The 20,018-nt window shown below is 40.4% G+C and overlaps 1 protein-coding gene across 1 annotated transcript; it reads left to right on the top strand.

The window, feature by feature from the left end:
- Window positions 1–1,948: 1,948 nt before the first annotated feature.
- On the top strand, window positions 1,949–13,879 carry LOC132974384 (uncharacterized). Its single transcript, XM_061038417.1, has 11 exons — window positions 1,949–2,107; window positions 2,211–2,324; window positions 4,390–4,584; window positions 4,671–4,848; window positions 6,496–6,679; window positions 6,892–6,989; window positions 7,152–7,505; window positions 7,655–7,831; window positions 8,190–8,380; window positions 9,795–10,018; window positions 11,547–13,879. The coding sequence occupies exons 1-11, from the start codon at window positions 1,985–1,987 to the stop codon at window positions 12,139–12,141; spliced, it is 2,433 nt and encodes an 810-aa protein (XP_060894400.1). The 5' UTR covers window positions 1,949–1,984; the 3' UTR covers window positions 12,142–13,879.
- Window positions 13,880–20,018: the final 6,139 nt, after the last annotated feature.

Raw genomic sequence — 20,018 nt, 5'->3', positions numbered from 1 at the left:
CACATTCGGCTCTGTACCTGGACAAGACGACAGGTAAGAGCTCTGTTCTCTGACAGTTCAAGGAGAAAAAGAATTGAATCAAACACCTTTATATGGATAGTCTTAAGAAAGCATCACTCAGCAGTGTTACTATTTACCAGGAAAGCAACAAAATGAGTAAAGCCTTTTAACGTCCATTGATAGAGCTTTAGAATGGTGGTGACCAATGGTGTATTTTTGAATGATTTATACAAGTAAGAAAGTGCAATGTTGAGGTACTTGTGCATTTTATTTTGTTGTACTTTTTATTACTATTCAACTAAATGTTACTTAGGATTGTGATTGAAAAATAAAGAATCTATGTATCAATAGTTCAAATCAATCTAACAAGGTAAAAAAGGAAGTTAACGTAGCTGATGCAGCATTACAAGTCAGCATATCAATACTTCATGACTTTTACTCGAGATTCTTTCAGAACATCTTTCTGGAGGTACTTAACTAAAGTGTTTATTAACTAAATGGTTCAACAAAGAGTGTTGTAACTTCAGTAAAATACTCAAAAACAAAAGTTATAGGGAGTTACAACAGCCTCTAAGACAATAAGCTGAAATGACAAAACAGAACAGTACCCTATTTAACTCAAACTTCATATATTTATTCTTTATTTCCATCTAAAGCTGAGGTGCACTCATGCATACATCAGGCTTCTAATCTCAGGACATGGCTGTTTGCCTGCTGCCTCCTGTCCCTGACGCACTCGCCCAGCAGATGACACGGATGAAGCGATTAGGTTACAGACGCTGTAGTTTACCGACAGGCAGTGAAGGAAACATTGGAGGCTTATTAGCTTCCAATGAAAGATCAGCGTTATCTTTATAAGGTTTCCAAAAGTATAGGATTTACTTTGTTGTGAAGAAACAAAGCCCAGGTTGAAAGATTGTGTTGCCTGAGTCGGTTTTATGGAGCACAGTGACCACAGTGAAGACTAAATCCATTTCCACCTGTAAAGTCCCATCGAATGAGTGTTTATCATCCTCAGACTGATTAATAACACACATCCTTTAGATTCTAAGATCAAAGAAAACCTCGTTCTTTAGACTAGATTTCATTTCATTCAAACCTTTTAAATGGCAGTCTACACCTTTAGTTTCACCTCATTATTAAAGCAGGGGATTGTATTTAAAAAACAAGAAAATGTAAAGGTCTTTCTTCACATACATGATTTACAATATATCAGGCTGTTATGCCAAAATATTACCACGCTATGGCCAAGCTATTTTTCTGCAACATACGACATGAACAGCTTTTCTAAGTTAGAACTGTCTCGTCTGCTCTTTAGTTGTTCTAAATCAATATGCAAACAAGATTGCGTAGCTCATATCGATACTTTTTAAGAACCTAAAAACAACATGCTCCTAAATACTAAATATTTAAATACATTTGGTGACATTGTTGTATTGTTTTCTTGTTTTCTCGTCAAGAGTTGGATGAAAATATCGTCAACACTCTCATGTCTGTAAATTAGGATCCAAGTTGGAGGCTGGAAATAACAAACCTAGCTTAGCATGCAGAGTACAGCCAAGTGGGAGGCTGGGAAAAAGCAAACTGAGCCTGAGCTACAGCACATGTATTATCCCTAAAACTGTTGTTATTACACCTTTGTATGTATTACAACATAGAATAACATGTTCAGTATAAATCACAGAGCTTTAGAAGTGTTGGTATGAATGTTTTAAAACATTAGTTAGATCCATGCTAATTGTGTTCAGTGCTGCCAGTCTTCATGCTAAGCTAGGCTAACCCTGGTTCTAGCTCTATAATGCCCAGACATAATTCCTTAGCTGTGTTCATTGCACTTCCCATGACATAAATTGAATCTTACCTTGTTGTTACTTATGCAATGTCCACAAAAATACCAATCCTAGTTTCACACCTTCTCACAATTTTGTTATCTGTGAATTCAAGGAATGATTTACCAGTCAGGCGACTCTGTGGATTCAGACTGATGGTCAGTATGAATCCTGCCTCGTATCAGAGGGAATCAATGAGAAGAATCAGAAGGAACAGCAAGACCCTCCTTCAGGATCTCTTTTACAGAGGAGTCCATGGAGGAGGCCGAGACACTCCTGTAAGTGTCTAACTGACTGTAGAACCTCCACGCTGCATAACATTAATATAATTGGTTATTTAACTTATGAGAGCTTTTTTGATTTGTTTTTGAATGCGATCAGATCCCAGCTCAGCCTGCCAGGGATGAGAAAATGATCCACTCCATCGCCAGTCTGATCAGAGCAAAGAGCAAACTCCTCCTCCTCGAGAACCCCGACACTGTGGAGATCTACAAGGTCAGATCTCTTCTTTTTCAACAGTGTATTATTATTATCATTATTATAACAGTGAGTGGTGCTTTAACATTGTCACAGATTGAGAGCTCTGTGTGAATCTAAAACCAAGAAGAATTTCTGAACGAGTGACGGAGCAGATTTGTAAAGAGACACATTACAAAAATATATTCCTTTCTTTTCTGTAAATATATTCACAAACCAAAAAACAATGTATACAGCATTTAATAATGATTTCATTTTCTATTTGGAAGGCCTAACAAGTAGCCTAATATTAACACCACATACAGTTAGAGAGCTGATGAAGATCTATTGTATTAGATTATATGCTTGGTAGATAATGTGCTTTTTGTGATATTAAACAGAACATGCGTTTTAAACGTGATTTATATACTAGATTTCACTATGGAGAAATGTGAAGCTTTAGTCAAAGCTATTTTTCCCTCTATTTTTCCAATAGCTGTAACTGTTACGGATGGTTGGAAAACAAGGGAGGTGGACCCAAGTGCAGAAACCAAAAAATATTTAATCAAACAAAAAGGCCAAAGGAAACAAAAACTTACTTCAAAAGTTCAACAAAAAACACAGGGATCAAAAACAGGGCGCCACAGAGGAGCACGAGCAAAAACTGACATACCAACGAACGACATACAAACTACATACAACGAACTGACGCAGAAGGCACGAAACACAGAGACTAAATAGACACAGGGGTAATCAAACACAGGTGAGACTAATGACACAGGTGAAGACAATGAGGGCAATCACACTGGAGGGAAACACAGAGAGGAAGGAATGGACACAACACTGAGGACGACTACAAAATAAAAGACATGAAACACTGAAGACACACAGAACTCAAGAATGAAACAAAACACAGTAGAACATAAAGAAACACCAACCTAGAAAACACACAAGGGAAACAACACCATCAGACAAGAATGAGAACTAAAAACAACAAGAAAACCCAAACTCTGAAAATAAAAAAAATAAATCATGACAGTAACGCTGGTATTTGTTTTGTCTTGGTTAACTTTTTCCTGATATCTTTATTTAAGTTAAAACTACAGTAGGCAACTCTCTTTCATGAGAATTTGGGTTGAAATAACAAATGTTAATCTTTGCATGTCACTAACCATTTTAAACGTACAGTATATGTTCCCTTAAACATTTGTCTCTTTGTGTCTGTGAGCCCCGAACCCCTTTGTGTTTTGTTTTTTGGAAGTTTTTTTTAGGTCTGTATCAAAAAACAAGTCAGGGTTAGCTTGGAAGTAAATAGCCAACCACAGTGACTCAGAACTAGCCTCATCTGACTTTAGCATGACTTGTGTCAGCAGCTCTCTCTCTCTCTCTCTCTTTCCTCTTGGTGGAGCTGCTGAGAGCACAACAGCTGTGTGGCACACACTATCTCTAATTTCTGAACCTTTTGGGGATGTTTATCGATTGGTTTTCACTGTCTCTCTCCTTTGAGTGCAAACAGCTGAGTGGAACAGACAGTTTGTAGGGAAGGACGCTTGGCATTCATGTTTGCTGCGTCATTCGGTGGACAGGGCTTAGCTGAGCGATGAGGTATCTGAGTGAGAGGTGGAAGGATTGTTCCATTGGAATTTTTCATGTTGCTTACTGCCAGTTTAATTTCTAGTTTAATGTGTTTCGCTTTTATTGATAGGACAGCTGAGGAGAAACAGGAAATCTAGGGCGAGAGAGAGTAGGGATGGCATGCACCAAATGGTCAAAGGAGACCAGAGTGTTAAAGACTTTGTCTCTGTATACAGTACAGCTAGCTTACTCCACCGACTGTGCTAAGCCAACACCCATTTCTGTGTATTGATTTCTCACATCTTCTTGTTTTTGGCCTAACGGTCAGGGCGAGCGTCCCATGTGAGGCTTTAGTCCTCAAAGCGGGTGGCCAAGGTTAAACTCTGAACCTCGTCTATTTTGTTGCATGTCATTCCTCACTCTCTCCTCCTGATCCACTGTCCTGACTCTTAAATAAAGGCATAAACAGCCTTAAAATGAATCGTAATTAAAAATATATATACTGTATATTGTGTCTTACCCATTATAGTTGGATGATTCAACAGCCCGATCCAGTAGAAATGGTAAAGACGATGTTTACCTCCCAGCCATTACAACAAAAGCATCAAGTCTCACCTCGATCAGAGGGACTCTGAGTCAGTCCTGCCCTTACCTGTACGACAAAAGACGAGGATCGTTCTCCTCTGTCACCTCTCAGAGAACAACGAGTCACCCTAAAAAACAGGTATTATGACATCTGTTCAACTTCCTGTGAAAATGTAATGAAGCTTGCCTTCAAAGTAAAACCTGTTTGCTCTGTCTTCACGTCAGAGTAACCTTAAAGCACAAAAAGAGGCAAAGAAATCAAACGTCGCCGTGACAATGACCTACCTGGGACAAGGTCATCAGGGGTCCCGGTCAGGGTCAACTCGGGATGAACTGAAGGTTCTCCAGCAGGTCAATGGAGGGGAGAATATCTGTGTCTTCAAAGGGCTGGTGGCTGCAGGAGGTAGGAGCTTAGAAATGTAAAACTGTGTTTATATAACAGCCAAGAAAATGTATCAGAACATTTAACTTTTAAAGTGCCTATTTAAACCATCTGAAACTTGTTCCACGATTAGGGACGTGAAAAGTTTAAAAACATTTTATCACTATTCTCCCCTTAAATAACACTTCCAAAAGGACTACAAGGACGTCGGCCCGAGGCTCCGTTTGAGTTGAGAGTGAGTAGGAGGCTGATGTGTGACCTGACTGACTACCGTCATATACAAAAGTCGGTAGACAAGACAAGCTGTTTCATCTTTGCAGCAGGTTCATATCGGTACAAACCGAACAGCTGTCACTGCAGGGAGGGAATCAAAAGAGTCAGCCTGATGGAAGAACAAAGTTATGGATTTCTGCTCCAAACAGTGTGTGTGTGTTTGATCTGTTTACATCTTTTATAGCTGACACATACAGACACATGTCTAGCGGGCTACAAATTATTTATTTTGCCATGATATTCAATCACTTTTACTCTATATAGTCAGTATTGTTCACTATGCTGACTTTGGTACTTTTTCCATTAAAATAAGTTTTTAAATAAACAATAGATTTGGAAATTTGCTTTTTGAATAAACCAGAATAAGACACTTTCTTTATGGAATTTTATTTAAATTGTATTAATATTAATTCCTTAAAAAAGAGAGTTATCAACTGTCTCTGGATTATATGTTATCAGCTCAGTATTCACATGGAGTGGACAGCGCTTCCTTCAGGTTGTTTATGTTTCCCTTAAAGGCTCAAACTTGTTTGTTTTTTTCCGAGTGAATCCCTCCCTGTCCAACCGTTAGCCATGCCACCATTGTGGAGGTCCGTGGATGGTCCAGCCCTGCCACCATGTGGAGGAAGAGAGACAGACCGCAGGTTGCTTTGTCTAGAGGCATGATAACAGTGTTGCAGGAGCACAACCGAAGGAGAACCAACAGATTTCCAAACGGAAGAAAATATTTTCTCCGGTCTAAAAGGCCAAACGGATAAAACCGAAGCAATTCTGAGATGCATTTAGTAGATGTTAAATTGATCACAGAATCTTGTTTTGATTATCTGCAGTCTTCTGCTGCTCTCACTGCCTCACAGAAACCTGAGAGTGAAACAGAATGGGAGGGCTGGAGACAGGAAGGGAGGGTCGAGCTTAGGGATGAAGGAGGTGAGTCAGAAGGGAGCATTGTTTTGATCTGAAAATCCTCCTTAGCCTTAAAAGAAAGTCGGACAAATTGGCTCCTATTTATAATATACAAGGAAGCTAAAACAAAATGTTTTATTTGGGCCACTGACTTCATCAGAAAAGTCAGAGAAAGATGTCAATCTGTAAGATCATGTGTGTATGGATGGGTGTAACAGTGTGAGCCTCGGGTAGGGAGCTGGTGTGAAGAAGAGAGAGAGTGAGCTCTGGCAGCGAGCCAGGTGTGCTTGATTGGTCTTACGATCCCACAGAGGTCAAATGCTAAAATGGGTCACCTACTATACGTGGACAGCGTTTGAAATACCTGAATTAGCAGGCCAGGTAGAGTCCATAGTTGTTTTCACACATGCACTCCAGAAAATTTCAGGACCGCTGGCCTCTGAAATCTTTATTCAAATGTCCTTCACAGCATGAAGTTCTTGTGTCTTTCAGAGCAGTTCCAGTTTGTCTCTCAACGGCACAGAGGTTTCCCCTTTAGCACTACCTTGTACGTCAATGGCATCATGGTGGCCAGGATCAGCTCCTGCTGCGAGTACCGCTATGCGCCGGGCTTCCAGCAGGGCAGGAGGAGCTGCTTCAGACTGACGTGGCTCGCTGGTGGGATGCCGTGCTACAAGTCAGATTTCAGGAACAACGGCACACAGCAGTGGCAGAAACTGTTTGCAATTAGTAGCAGAATAAACACATCAAGTTCAACTATTTGTCAGTGGAATGAATGAGTGTGGGTGAAAGCCTGCATATTACATGACATGGGGGGAATGATGTTTCATGGTGGTACAGAGAGGGAATTCGAGTCAGGATAAAAGTGTATTTTTCCTTCTTTTTCAGATGTACAAGTCTCCGTAACAAATACAGCTCCTGCCAACAGCTGAACAACGGCACAAAGCAGAACTTAATTCTCTCTCTAGAGCACAGCCCTGGCAACGGTACAAAGCCTCGCAATGACTAGCTCCATTTTCCATTACTTCCTAAAGCTTATTCATCAACATTCTTTTGACATCAGGCCCAGTCCTTGATTTCGATGGACTAATTTAAAGAGAAACTGTCGAACAAAGCACTTTTCTCCTCTTTCATATTGTCTCCAAAAGCAGGCACTGTGGAGTCATGCCCATCATCCCCTTTGTTCATCCCAGCCAAACTGGAGAAGAAGTCCGGGAGGAGGACAAAAAAAGACATAAAGGAAGGCGGCGGAGGATCTACAGACAGCGAAGACCTGGCTGTTGCAGGGATTAAAGAGACGGGCAAGAGTAAACGACGCAAGGGTCAAAGTAATCAGAAACAGAGCACAGGCAAGACGGGCGACAAAAAGAGTGATGAAAAGAGAGACAGAGAGGGCTCAGAGGTTTCGTTGAGGCCGGCAGTGGTGGAAGAATTTGAAGACCGAGCATCATCTGAACAAGAAGTAAGACCGAAGAAAGCAAGCAGCAAGGTTACAGTTCTGAGTAAGTTTCATTCAATTTGGCTTCTTTGATTACTGTAAACGAGGGTGGGAAAAACAGTTTTTTTTATATGGATACCAGGTGACCTTCATAGCTTTTTTACATTGTGTTTTGAAAAAAATGAGTAAGATCAAGAGTGTTTCTTTGTAAAGATTCATTGCAGGATGAAAAAGCACTGACTAAGCAGAACGCAGAGAAGCAGAAGCACCCGGGATCAAATGGGAAAAACAGAGACGGGGAAGGACCGAAGGACTTCTACGAAGAATGTGTGGAAATGAGCACCGTGTTGGAGCAGGGCCAAAACAAACACAACTGGTTCAAGGCAAACAGTGAGTGAAGAAACCGCAGCACAGAAGGAACGAGCTGGAATCCCCCTGGAGGGCTGTTATTGATTCATCTAACACTTAAGCAGAAATTGTGACTCTGTAAGAAAGTGGTGCATGCTTAGAAGAGGATGCAGGATGTTTGGGAGATGTTCATCGGACAATATTCACACTGATACCCATACACCTGCATTCATGAATTTCACTGCAATATGTGTTTGTTTTTTTTGTAACAAAACTACATTTTAGATTTCTTGCATTCTCACATCAAAGCTGGCTATCAATATCACTATATGCACTTGGCTTTCATAGCGACAGTTTTTTATTAATTACTGAGTGGTTGTCTTTCTCTTTGCATGCCAAGTCCTGGAGAGGTGCCGGCTGCAGAAGAGGCTGTCATCGGGCCCCAAAGCTGCGGGCTCAGATGTGGAGCTCAGTGCTGAAAGTGACGCCGTCCTACAGCCTGATGGAGAGCCAGAGGAGGACGAGGAGGACACGGCCAGCCAGAGTGCTGGCAAACAGGAGGCTGTTAGAGAACAAGACTTGCAGGTGCAGGTGTGTGTACGACACAAACTACTGAGGTGAATCAGTGTGTCTGCCAGCAACGCTCTTGGCAGTTAATATTAGGCAGAAAGCCCTTGAAATAACCGCATTGCTGTATTATGCAGCAGTGTGCATTAATTTTAGTTAGAACTACTGCCATAAGGGCAAAAGAGAGATTAAAGGGATACTAAAGGGATACTTCATTATTATTTCCTAATTTCAATAATGCAACTATAACACATAAAAAAACAAAATCTGAATTCAAGGGGCCAAAGTTGCAACTTTCGTGTATTAAACTTTAAACAGTACAAAATAGTTTAAAGGAGATGTATTATTATACCGTCTAATACTTGTGTGAGATATCCATATAACCATAAAAAATCCACTACAACAACAAGTACAGGAGCTTTTCTCAAAAATAATTAGGTACTACAATTGCCATCAAAAAGAGAGTTTCCCATTCTAGGTCACATTTATTGTCTGATTAGTTGATTTATTCTCAATGAAATGTCCTAATATAAAAGTCTATTTCATCACGTGGAGGTTAATAACCAAATGGCTGCAACAAATGGCCAGTGAGTTTTATCTGGGACATGCAGGCCTTTTGGTCTCGGTTCTATTCGTCACGATGAAAGAGCTTCACACACTGCCTGAAAAATTCCTCAAGGTCTTGCAAAGTGACACAGCGGTTATGGCCGACGACTACACCATATGTCTCTCTGGACTCTGGTCCCGTCTCTGCGTTTTTTAAAAAAAGAAACCTCCAGCACCTGCCCAGCACATCTCTGTCCCCGCCCGCAAAACAGTTTGGAGCTTCACTGCTCTCACACCCGGACAAAAAAACACAAAACATTCAATATAGTCTGTTCCCAAGGCAGTGATACAATCTGTACTTTTAGGAAAACCTGCTCTCTGTGATTGAGGTGAATATAAAGTTAGATGAGATATTTCTATTTGGATCATTTCTTTGTGGGGCTTGGCAGACCATTTCACCCTAGTATTGAGGAAAAGCAAAAGGATGATTAAATAAACACTCCTTGGCCTCATGCAAATTAAAATGCATATACTTTTTTTTAAAGATAAGAAATCCTTTGGGTGATTCAGTTTAATGTTAAATTGAAGATGCTTTATTGGCATGCGTGATAAAGGACAATATTGCCAAAGTGTCAAAGTCACAGTATTTATGTTAAAGTTGTGTTCGGTGTGTATCCGTTTTTTTTCAACCGTAATTTGCTTTAGTTTTTTGTATGTGTGTCTTGTGTTGATTTTGGTTTTTAGATATGTGTGTTTGCTGAGGTCCCACTGTCCTTATAGCATGTGGCGATAAATGTGTCTTTGTCTCAGATTGGTTCAGATTTTTGGTAATAAAGCTTCAACTGAAGTATTTCCAGTAGGCCATCAAATTAAAAAGCATTTGTTACTGTAGCTCGACGCCATGATGACCGTGCTGAGCACATCCGATCAGGTGGAGCAGCTGGTTCTGAGAAACACAGACCTGACTGACGACCATCTGCTGAGCCTGGCGGGGTCCCTGAAGCGCAGCCTGTCCGAGGTCACGCTACTCAACCTCAACCTCAACCTCATTGGTCCATACGGTGCTCACATCCTGCTGGACGTTCTGCGAGTGAAGCCTCAAGTCAGAGGCTTACAGTAAGTCCCCAAGCTTGAATGGCCCCTTTACATCAAAACCAGAAAAAGAAAACATGCAAAGCAGAAACAGATCCAGATACGTTAAACTTCAAAATTGGTCAAATATAAATTTAGAGAAGCAAGTCATAAAACTGAGCGGACAGTAAAAACATGCAGTTAAACCAAGGACAGTCTCGTCATTGCAGTGTAACATTTTAGCCTCACACTGCTGAATTACATAATACATCTCTTTTATGGGAACAAGACAGGCCTCCAGTGCTTAACTTCTCTGAGTTATGATCTATTTCCCCACTAAAAACACAATAAATGTGCAAGAGATTGTCTTTCTTTATAGACACATTGAAATATGAGAAGAATTACAGTGTATGTTAAATTTGAGATACAGTGCAACACACAGCTGCATATCATAGACGAGACAAAGTGTTATATGTCCTCACTGTTGGTTGGTGAAGTATTTAGTTAAATTTAGAGCTGAGTTATCATTTCTTCTCTTTCTGTTATTTCTTTCTGGTTTCGGTTATTCTACAGTGTTTCATCCCTCTCATAAGTTTAAGGGCCTCTCTCAAACCAGACCCTTCCCAAGTCTGTCACGAGTGAAGTCACCCTTTGAAGTCACACAGCTGAATGAAGCTCAATTTTTTAACATGCAGAGATTAGATTCAGTGGAAAGCTTGGTAACAAACTCTTCTCACCGCCATGGAAATGTGACAAATGATCAAGTAGTCTAAATAAAAAATACAATGTGCAGATTTTTCAAGTAGAACAAAATAAAATCACTTAATATCATGAGAGAAACCTCTGTATCTTTTGGTGGCATTTTTTTTTTAATTTACGTAAATGTTTTTCAAACACTGCAAGTTAAACACTGCAGTCTGCATTTTGGAAATCATCTCTGCTTTTTTTATTCCACCCTACACGATACAGTGAATAGTGTGAGTCTTTAAGAAAGAAGTTCTGTGTTTTTTCGTTTAATTGCTTGTAGCGTGTTCCATGAGAAGATTTAAACCACTTCTTATCTGTCTGTTACAAACAACTCTACGGCCATTAGCGGATTCCTCTATGCAGTAGCCAGCCAACCATCAGAGACTTAAGGAAGTTACTGGTCTGAGCCAAGAAATAGCTTGGGACAAAACTCTTTTTAGTATGGATGAAACAAACTATCCCTTAAATGTGTGCTACAGCAGATCAAGCAAGTCCTTTAAGAGTTGAAAGTGTTCACTAAATGTTGATGAAAGTGCATATACAGTTCAGCAATCCTAACAAATACATCATTAAAACATGATTATTCAAATTGTAAATCCTTAAATCTTTTTGACTCAATAAAATAGTAAATAAATGTAAATGATCCATGACAAGACATGCAGAATTGTACTACTACATGCAACCAGATGTAAACAATTTGCATTTCATATATCATAAAAGAGACATCTTAAAGGCAGGGTTCAAATGTGTACCCTCCAAAGTCAGCTTTTTATGCAGGAATCAAAATCAATCTCCATGGTAACCACTGCTTTTAATCTCTCTACAGCCTGTTTGGAAACAAACTGCGAGACCATGGAGTGCTGACCCTGTTGAGTGGAATAGCCGAGCTGCAGCAACAAACAGCTTCAGCTTTTGCTGCCATCCAGCAGGCACTGCTTTTTCCATCAGAGCAGAATATGGCGCAGCTCCCCACTGGATGGCGCTCATTCAGGGCTTTTGCACTTTTAGAACTCGATATCGGGGGAAATGGCTTGAGCAGCGAGGGGGTAAGGGTGTTAGCGTCATACATAAGGCACCACTCGTACCTTCAGTACTTAGGGCTGGCACAGACCAGCGGCGCAGATCTGGCGGCGTGGAAGGAGCTTTTCGACAGCCTCAAAGGAAACACATCACTGACTCAGATCAACCTCGACGAGAACAACTTAGGTGACCCAGGGGTCCGGCTGTTGGCTGACATGCTGAAAGAGAACACAAGTCTGCAGCAGGTGGATCTGGACAGGAATGGGATCAGTGATGTTGGAGGAAACGACATCATGGGGGCGTTGCTTTGTAGAATGCAGTTCCCGCTGAGGCATCTGAGCCTTCAGGAGAACAGCATCAGTGCGGGACTCATAAGTAGGATACAGGAAGAGGTAAAATAATTCATGAGTGGGAGAATACACTCCCAAACCATGAGAACATAATGCAAAATAATAAACAAAGCACTGACTTGAGGGCTCAGAGCATTCTCTGTTTACATTTTGAGGTCAGAATGGGAGAAAACCTGACTCATTTGACTTGCTTGACCTTCAAACACACACATAAAGATTTTCCTTCCTGTAACTGGGTGGCCATGCTCACAAATGCTGCATCTTAGTTTAGCCCAGGTAGGCAGTGTAGGAGGCATGTTTGCTTTAGGGCAGCACTGTGGTCTGGATGCGTTTTCAAAGAGCTCTCAATAAAGTGAACCTTTCTTCTTTGTGGTGAGGTTACATCTTCACCTTGAGTTTTTTTCTTCTTCTTCCCACCAGCGTTACCCCTCGTGAACCCACACCTCCTGCTTTGCTAAAACCGACTTCAGCACAAGGCTCTCTGAACCCGCTGTCGTTTTTTTATTGACTAATTTGCTGCCTCCTGACAAAAAGAAACCGCAGTGATTCATTCCACCCACAGTATTCACAGGTCACGAATGACTTACCCTTGACTTTTATCCATCCAAAACATTTCAGTAGCCATCATCAGATCCCTTCTCTGCACCTCGACGAAAAAACAACAGTAATTGACAGCTAAGCCACGACACGTAAACTACTCTCATTTTGTCTCCAGACAGAGCTTCTATTCAGAATCTAAGCACGACGGGAGGAGGGAGAAAAACTAGGGCAAAATCGTTTGTGAATTCTGAAGCCGTCATCTCATTGTTCTATCAACGCAGACATTCTGAGAATAACTGTACCTGTGATCAAAGCTTGTCAAAGTGGTAATTATCTCCTCCTCTCAGGGCTGCCAGCAGTGATTCTGCTGAAACCAATCCCTCCATATTTCATCTGAAGTCTTCACGAATTCCTTTCTGTGGAACACCGATAAAGACGTTTTCCGAAAGCCCCATGAGGATGACAGATAAATGAGACTGGCGCACCTGAAGATTACATCTGCAGAAGTCATCCTGCGCTGCCGTATCAGACTGAATAAGCTTCTATTTGTGGTGTTGTGGCAGCACAGATTTCAAGTAAAAAGATGTCTAGTCTAGGTTGTCCTATTATGTAAGGTCAATTCTTTGTAGCGAAACTTCTGCAAATGACACAGACAAGATTTTGTTATCAGCACTAAAGAGAGCCGACATTTCTTTTCTCTTTGGCTGCTGATCTTCTATAAGATCTCAACAACCACATTTGTAGTAGATTGAACACAAACCTAAGTGGTACACAATCATGCCTGGCTGAGCATAAGCTGGCAACAAGAGCCGTACTGTAATTCGTTGTCAAGTACGGTGAGGCCTCCATGCTTCTCTGTTACAAGTAAAACTCAGATCAGTGACCCCATTGTCCCTCTGCAAATGTTATCTGTATTTGGCCTGAAACAAATCCTGCAGTGTTGCAAGCTTCTTTCAACCACTCTTCCCAAAACAAGACCTTAAATCATATGAACAAAATCTGTGAGGAATTCACAAGTTAACACAGGGAACAGTTTCCCCTTGTTGGCCTTTTAGGTATTCGACCTCTACAGTATCTGCTTTAGCAGTACAGGAAAGGACTTGCTGGGGCGCAGATGGCCTAGCGGTTAGGTCGCGCCCCATGTACGGAGGCTATAGTCCTCCAAGCGGCCAGCCCAGGTTCAAGGTCAACCTGTGGCTCCTTTCCTGCATGTCAATCCCCAATCTCTCCCGATTTCCTACTCTATCCACGACTATCTAATAAAGGCAAAAAGCCCCAAAAATGTTATAAAAAAAAAAGACAACAACTTGCTGACAATGCAAGATCCAACATTTTGGGGTAAAGACATTCAACACAGTTTTGTAAGATAATAAAAGAAATTTTTTAGAGCGGAAAAGTAGTAGCATAGATACATCTGATACTATATGTATACTATACAGGGTTTAAGTCTCAGACAGCTGGCGCTGTGCTGTAGGGACAATACAGATATCAAACGAGGTGAAAACGGTTACTTATCATTAGAAGTTCAGCGATTCTGACTTTCTTTAAGGTTCTTTGGCATAGGGATGCATTAATTCCACTTATATTCCACTACCATATTATGCATCAATGTCTCTTTGGAGAGCCATCTACTTTTGATGTCTATGTAATTGTGCAAATGTGTTCACATGCATAGCGTGGATCTGAATCACACTTATATTTAACGTAGAAGGCAGCTAATCCGGTAAATTATAGGGCTAAAAAAGGACATTGATTTGATTTTAATTAACAGCAGTATGAGGATCTTTGTTCATTTTCTCTTCTATTCGAGTAAACAGTGAGCGTCGAACAGGACGTTGATGTTGGCTCCTACTTTGTGCACACAGTGTAGCAGAGGATGAATGCAGAGAGGCCTGGCTGAGGATGACAGTGAAGGGTTTATGTTCTTGAGATGTAGCACAGCAGTAAGATCTTTAGATAGGGCCTCTCTATAACAGATCCCCTTCTATCATTCAGAATAGGAGAACATTTTATAGACTGAATAATGATGTGAGGAGAACAGGTAGAGTAGTATTTTATTCTTATGCTGGTAGGTTTGCCAACATCTTAAACACAATTGGTCCGTAGTCTGAGTAACCTCGTCCACCAGTGCTTTATCAGGCTTTGGTCTGTATGCCATTTCAAGATTTAGCTTTAACTTTGTCTTTAAACATACGTGCAAATGTAGTTAAAAATATGCACATGGATGTAATTTCTTAATACCAACTCCATTCTTGCATTAGAAGTTGCTACAGGCTTAAAACAATGGGAACACCAGGGGATACAATTTTAGGCACAGTCAATTACTAACTAATAACAACTGGCTACACCAGAAGCTCTGAAAAGTAAGTTGTAGCTGTTGTTGTAGGTCGACGATAGCAGATAGGTTTCACATTACAGAAAAGGTAAATATTTTCCTCTCTTCATCCATCTAAAAATGATCAAAGTTGAACTATCTGGAAATGGAGAGCAACTTATAAGGGAACAAGGATGACAAGGAGCCCAAAGCTAACAAGTCAATCATTGTGTGCCTATGCTATGTGCAAACCTCATATCATAGGCATTCATAATGCTAACATAAAAAAAAGGTTGCCCAACAAAACCAGCTCATACATTTCCCCTAGAATGAGAACTATGTTGGTGGCTAAAAACACATCACCACTTGTACACAGCAAAGCAAATAAACACCAGAAGCCAAGATAATTCACTGCTGTCCTTTGAAAATGAGCAGGTTTGTCGGAAATATCCACAAACAAACATTCACGTGAATTACTGGAAATCCATTAGACTCCGACAGTTCAGAGCCATTGTTAGGTCAGAAAATCTCTGAAGTGAGCATTACTCCAGACAAATCAGATCCTTGATAATATGACTTCAATCAAAAATGATAAACATAAAGCTGCTGAACAGCTGAATTAAATATTCCAACTGCACATCTGTACATTTGCATCGATGCCTCTCGTATTATGGAAAGCAATTTTCATAATGTGACAATAGCAAGCATAGTCTGGGACAAAAGTTCATAAAAATGGCAGATGACTAAATCACCAGCAGTAGGGGAGTCGAATGCCAAACTACTTCAACTCTTCAGATTAAATCAACTGTGCACCCTGGCTAGCCAAAGCCACCACAGTGCTTGACTCAGCATGTTGATGATCATGAATGAAAAGTTTTCTGTTGTCTGTTCCATGAACAATATCTCCTGCCACTGTTTGACATTTAGCAGAAAGAGCAGCTTTTCAATATGGATTGTCCGTCAGCAGCTTGATCCTCCACTCAAATGTCACCACAACAATGCCTCTGACTTGGCAGCCGTGTCTGTCTTTCTGCTGCTCTGCGGGTGCAGGAATTGGCAATAATTACCACATCTAATGTGGCCTTCACAAAGATTTAGACTTTTGCTTTTCAAGTGATTATTATTGCTGTTCATTGAGAGGTAATGAAAGGAACTGCAATTTTGAAGTATACTTGGACTTTTGATGTGTCCTTAAATAACATGAAAAGATGCCAGAATCAGAACAAGCATGGACTGTTGCAGCATTACATGGTGCCTCAGATGAATGATAGGGCTAAGAGACCTGTGGTCAAAAGAAAATATTAAACAGGTTTACTTAACAGTCATTCTGACCCAAAAACACCAAAGTAATCATCTGCCACTCATAAAAAAACCTGAATGCCTCTGATATGTGGAAAAGACAGTCATTACACTCCGCTTTTAATCTTAAAACTTATTTTTATTTGAACTGAAAATCAGCTGTGTTTTTCTGTTTTTTCTGCTTTGTGCTTCGAAGACAGAATCTGATGAAGAAGCACATAGTAGCAATACAAAATATTTCACTTTTTCAACCTGCAACTGTAATATTGTTTAGTTAAAATGAAGGATGTGACCTGTTCACACTTTGAGTAAAGAGAGTTACATACTCATTAATGTGTAATTATGTTTCTGTGTGATTGGGAGGTTTGTCTAGATCTCACAGTCTTTTTAATCCATTTTCATCTTCAGACTTGTTGATAGTTTTCCCTTCTGTGTTGTACTTGTGTAAAGTGAGTCTGAGTTTGTTTTTTCACTAACATCCTGCTCCTGCTGCAGTGACAACAAGGCGAGAATGATGTGACTGAACTTAAATCTTGTCCTGTCTCTTAACCACTAGGGGCGCCTCTCAACCAGAAGGTCAGGGGTTTGATCCAGCTACATGTTCTTGGCAAGACACTGAACCCCAAGTTGTTCCTGCTGCCACGTCAGCGGCGTGTGTATGTGAATTAATGGGATTAATTAATACTGATTGTCACTTCATAAAGCAGCCTCTGCCATCAGTGTGTGAATGTGGTGTGAACAGATGAATGTGACATGCGGTGCAAAAGTGCTTTGAATAGTTAGAGACTAGAAAAGCTCATATAAAATCAATCAGCGACTATAAGGACTTTGTTGCTGTACGCATCATTGTGGATAGTGTTGATTTACAGTCTGATCTTATTTTCATTCATGTCCGGAAAAAATAATGTTGGGAAGACAATGGGCAGGAGCTTTAAACGTTTTCATTATGATGATCACATTATCTGTTAGTCATATTGGTAGATTTTCAAATAATTTATTATTTATTCCAAATGTCAGAAAATAGTAATGATAATAGTGACATTTCTCTAAATTGCAAAATCCCAAAGTTGTCATAATGACACTAATTTTATACAGATCAACAGTCAGAATGCTATACTGTATATGTATGATTTTATATCAAAGAAACAACGGAAAACCAGAGCTTAAAAAACACTTTTTCTATCCATATCGTTATCAGATTGCTGGTTAAGATCAGTAACTGTTATGCAACCATTGAAATTATTCAAAACACTCCCAACAATTTATACTATCATGACATCCTGATTTGGACCTATATCTAACAAAATGAATATTACTTTTCTCTAAATGTCCTCCTGTAACGCATGGAATGGGTAAACACAGCACCAGGGCAGGAACTTATTGGATCCAGCTGTGTCTAGACACAGGACTCTGCTCTCAGCTGGTCTCAATTCCCTGAGACACAGGAGTGAAACAAAAGACACTATGTTTATCAGATAAAAGTTTCCACACTGGAGTTTGACATTAAAGGACACGTGCTACTTCCAATGTTCATATGCTTAGGCCTGTTACAAAAATAGAGAGAGAAAAAAAACAACCTAAAATGACAACTGTCTCCTCAGGTCTTTCAATGTTTTAACAAATCTGAACAGTGGAATAAATCACCAAAGTACTCGGACTGCTCGCAGCCAAAAGCTCATAAATGATGAGGCTGCTAATTCATATGGATTTGGTGTAAGGACGTTTGTTATATAGCCACCGTCTGTCTGCAGGAAAACCCTCTAACTTCCTGCAGATACTTAACTCCTAATATGCATCTTATTCCCGGCAGCTGACTTCTATTACCCACCACTGGTTTCAGAGTAATAACAGTCACAGCGCCTATCCACACCTGTCAATGGTTAAAGACCGGGTCCACGATGGCTGTCATATGTGATGAGTGGAAGAAAATCAGCTCATAAAACACTAATAGAAAAATTTGCCTCAGGATCTCTTAAAATAACAGAAAGAATCCACTTTGTTAATTTCTTTTTCCACACAAGCTCATTCATGGTTTCCATTAAAGAAGATGTTGGGCTCAATCGAGAGTGAAGCAGAGTCTTGTGTCAGAAAGGTTCGGTATCAAATCCACCTATTTGCCTGTTGTTAGATCAATCGAAACTTCATTTGAGACAGCATTTCCAGTACGGCGATAGCCATTGTGTGGCTTCATAATGCCTCTGCAGAAAAAAAACATGTGATGTCCCTGAGATCACGTCTGTGGTCAAAAACAATTAGCCATCAACCGGTCCTTTTAAAGCTAATATATTTACATGTAATGTCCCCTTTGTTTAATACAAGCAGAGATTATGGTTAAAAGAGTATAAGTTGTGGTTTTAGTAGGAAGTATTGTTTGACTCCTTTTACTTGGCTGGACTCAGTGCCTTCCAAACTTATCTTGAAACCCTTAACATGTGTTTTTGCTAAAAATAAAGTTTTGAACCTAGTTCACATATTGTGTTTTTAATATGCTACAAGACAAAACAGAGGTAATATAAGTTATAGCTGAGGTTTTCCTCTTTGAAACGTCAGTATACCATTGACAGTTTCAATAATGGAGATTCAGACAGGCATGGTTTTCATATCACATGCATAAGGAAGGAAACCCCATCTATTGCAACAAGTCAATTATTGCAAGTCCAGTTTCAACTTCACTTTGAGTTGTCGATGGCAATCAGAATCAAAGTTTGTCATTATTGATAACAGCTTGTTAATGTAGCTGAAGCCTCATGTTATCCACTATGTCATATTTTTAACTTTCAAGAGTCTGCTACATAAAATGTATTATATGTCCATGGTTAACAAGAATTTTAAACCATGAGCAGACAGTGAGAGGCAAGGATTATTTCCGTGTCCATACTAAGTTCTATTTTAAATGTAAGGAATTTTATTGCACCAATTGGCATTATTACATTTTCTGGGGGACTTTTAATGGACAAAAATGCATTTTTAAGGGTTTAATTAAGGCCAGAATAGGGACTTTATTAAACGAGCTCTAGAGATGCTGGTAGTCAGATTTTGTTTCCTTTGGACTGAGTCGGACCAGCTGTTTCCTTTTGTTGAAGTTTTCAGCAAAGCTAAGCTAACCAGCTGCTGGCCTTAGTTTTTTCATTATTACAGAACAGATCAGAGAGTGGTTTCAATCTTCTTATATAACTCCCAGCAAGAAAATGAACAGGCAGGCCTTCAGGAACACCTGGAAGTCCCTGGTCCACAGTTTGAAAACTACTTCCATAGGCAGCTGCAATAATCATTACAAACTCTGTGAAACCTTACACTCCAGATTGGGGATCTTCCTCTGCGCTCTTCCACAGGCTGAGAGGACATTGCCCTTCTTGTCTGTGAACTAGAACTGGTGGTAACAAAAGCTCACATCCGACGCAGCTCAGAAAGGTACATGGGAAGTGCTCTTTCAGGTGGTGAGCTCCCTTCCTGAGAGGACGAGCTGTGAGGGGGCTCTGTGTGAGGAGGAGGGATCCAGTTGCAGGCAGTTGAATTGGTGCTCTGTTGGGTCTCCCCTGGACACTGTCATTGCGTGTTTGCTAAAGGCGGGTCAATGAGGACTTTCTTTGGCAGAGGAATTTCACAGCACACGACAGCCTGCACACACACACACACACACACACACACACACACACACACACACACACACACACACACACACACACACACACACAGACACACACATTGGTGCAGCCCTGCAACCCAAATCTGTGCTACTCTGGTAAGAACGGAAGTAGATGCCGGAGAAGCAGGA

This window comes from Labrus mixtus, chromosome 5 (genome assembly GCF_963584025.1).
Source record: "Labrus mixtus chromosome 5, fLabMix1.1, whole genome shotgun sequence".
Taxonomy (NCBI): Eukaryota; Metazoa; Chordata; class Actinopteri; order Labriformes; family Labridae; genus Labrus; species Labrus mixtus.
This window is presented reverse-complemented; position numbering and strand designations above follow the sequence as displayed.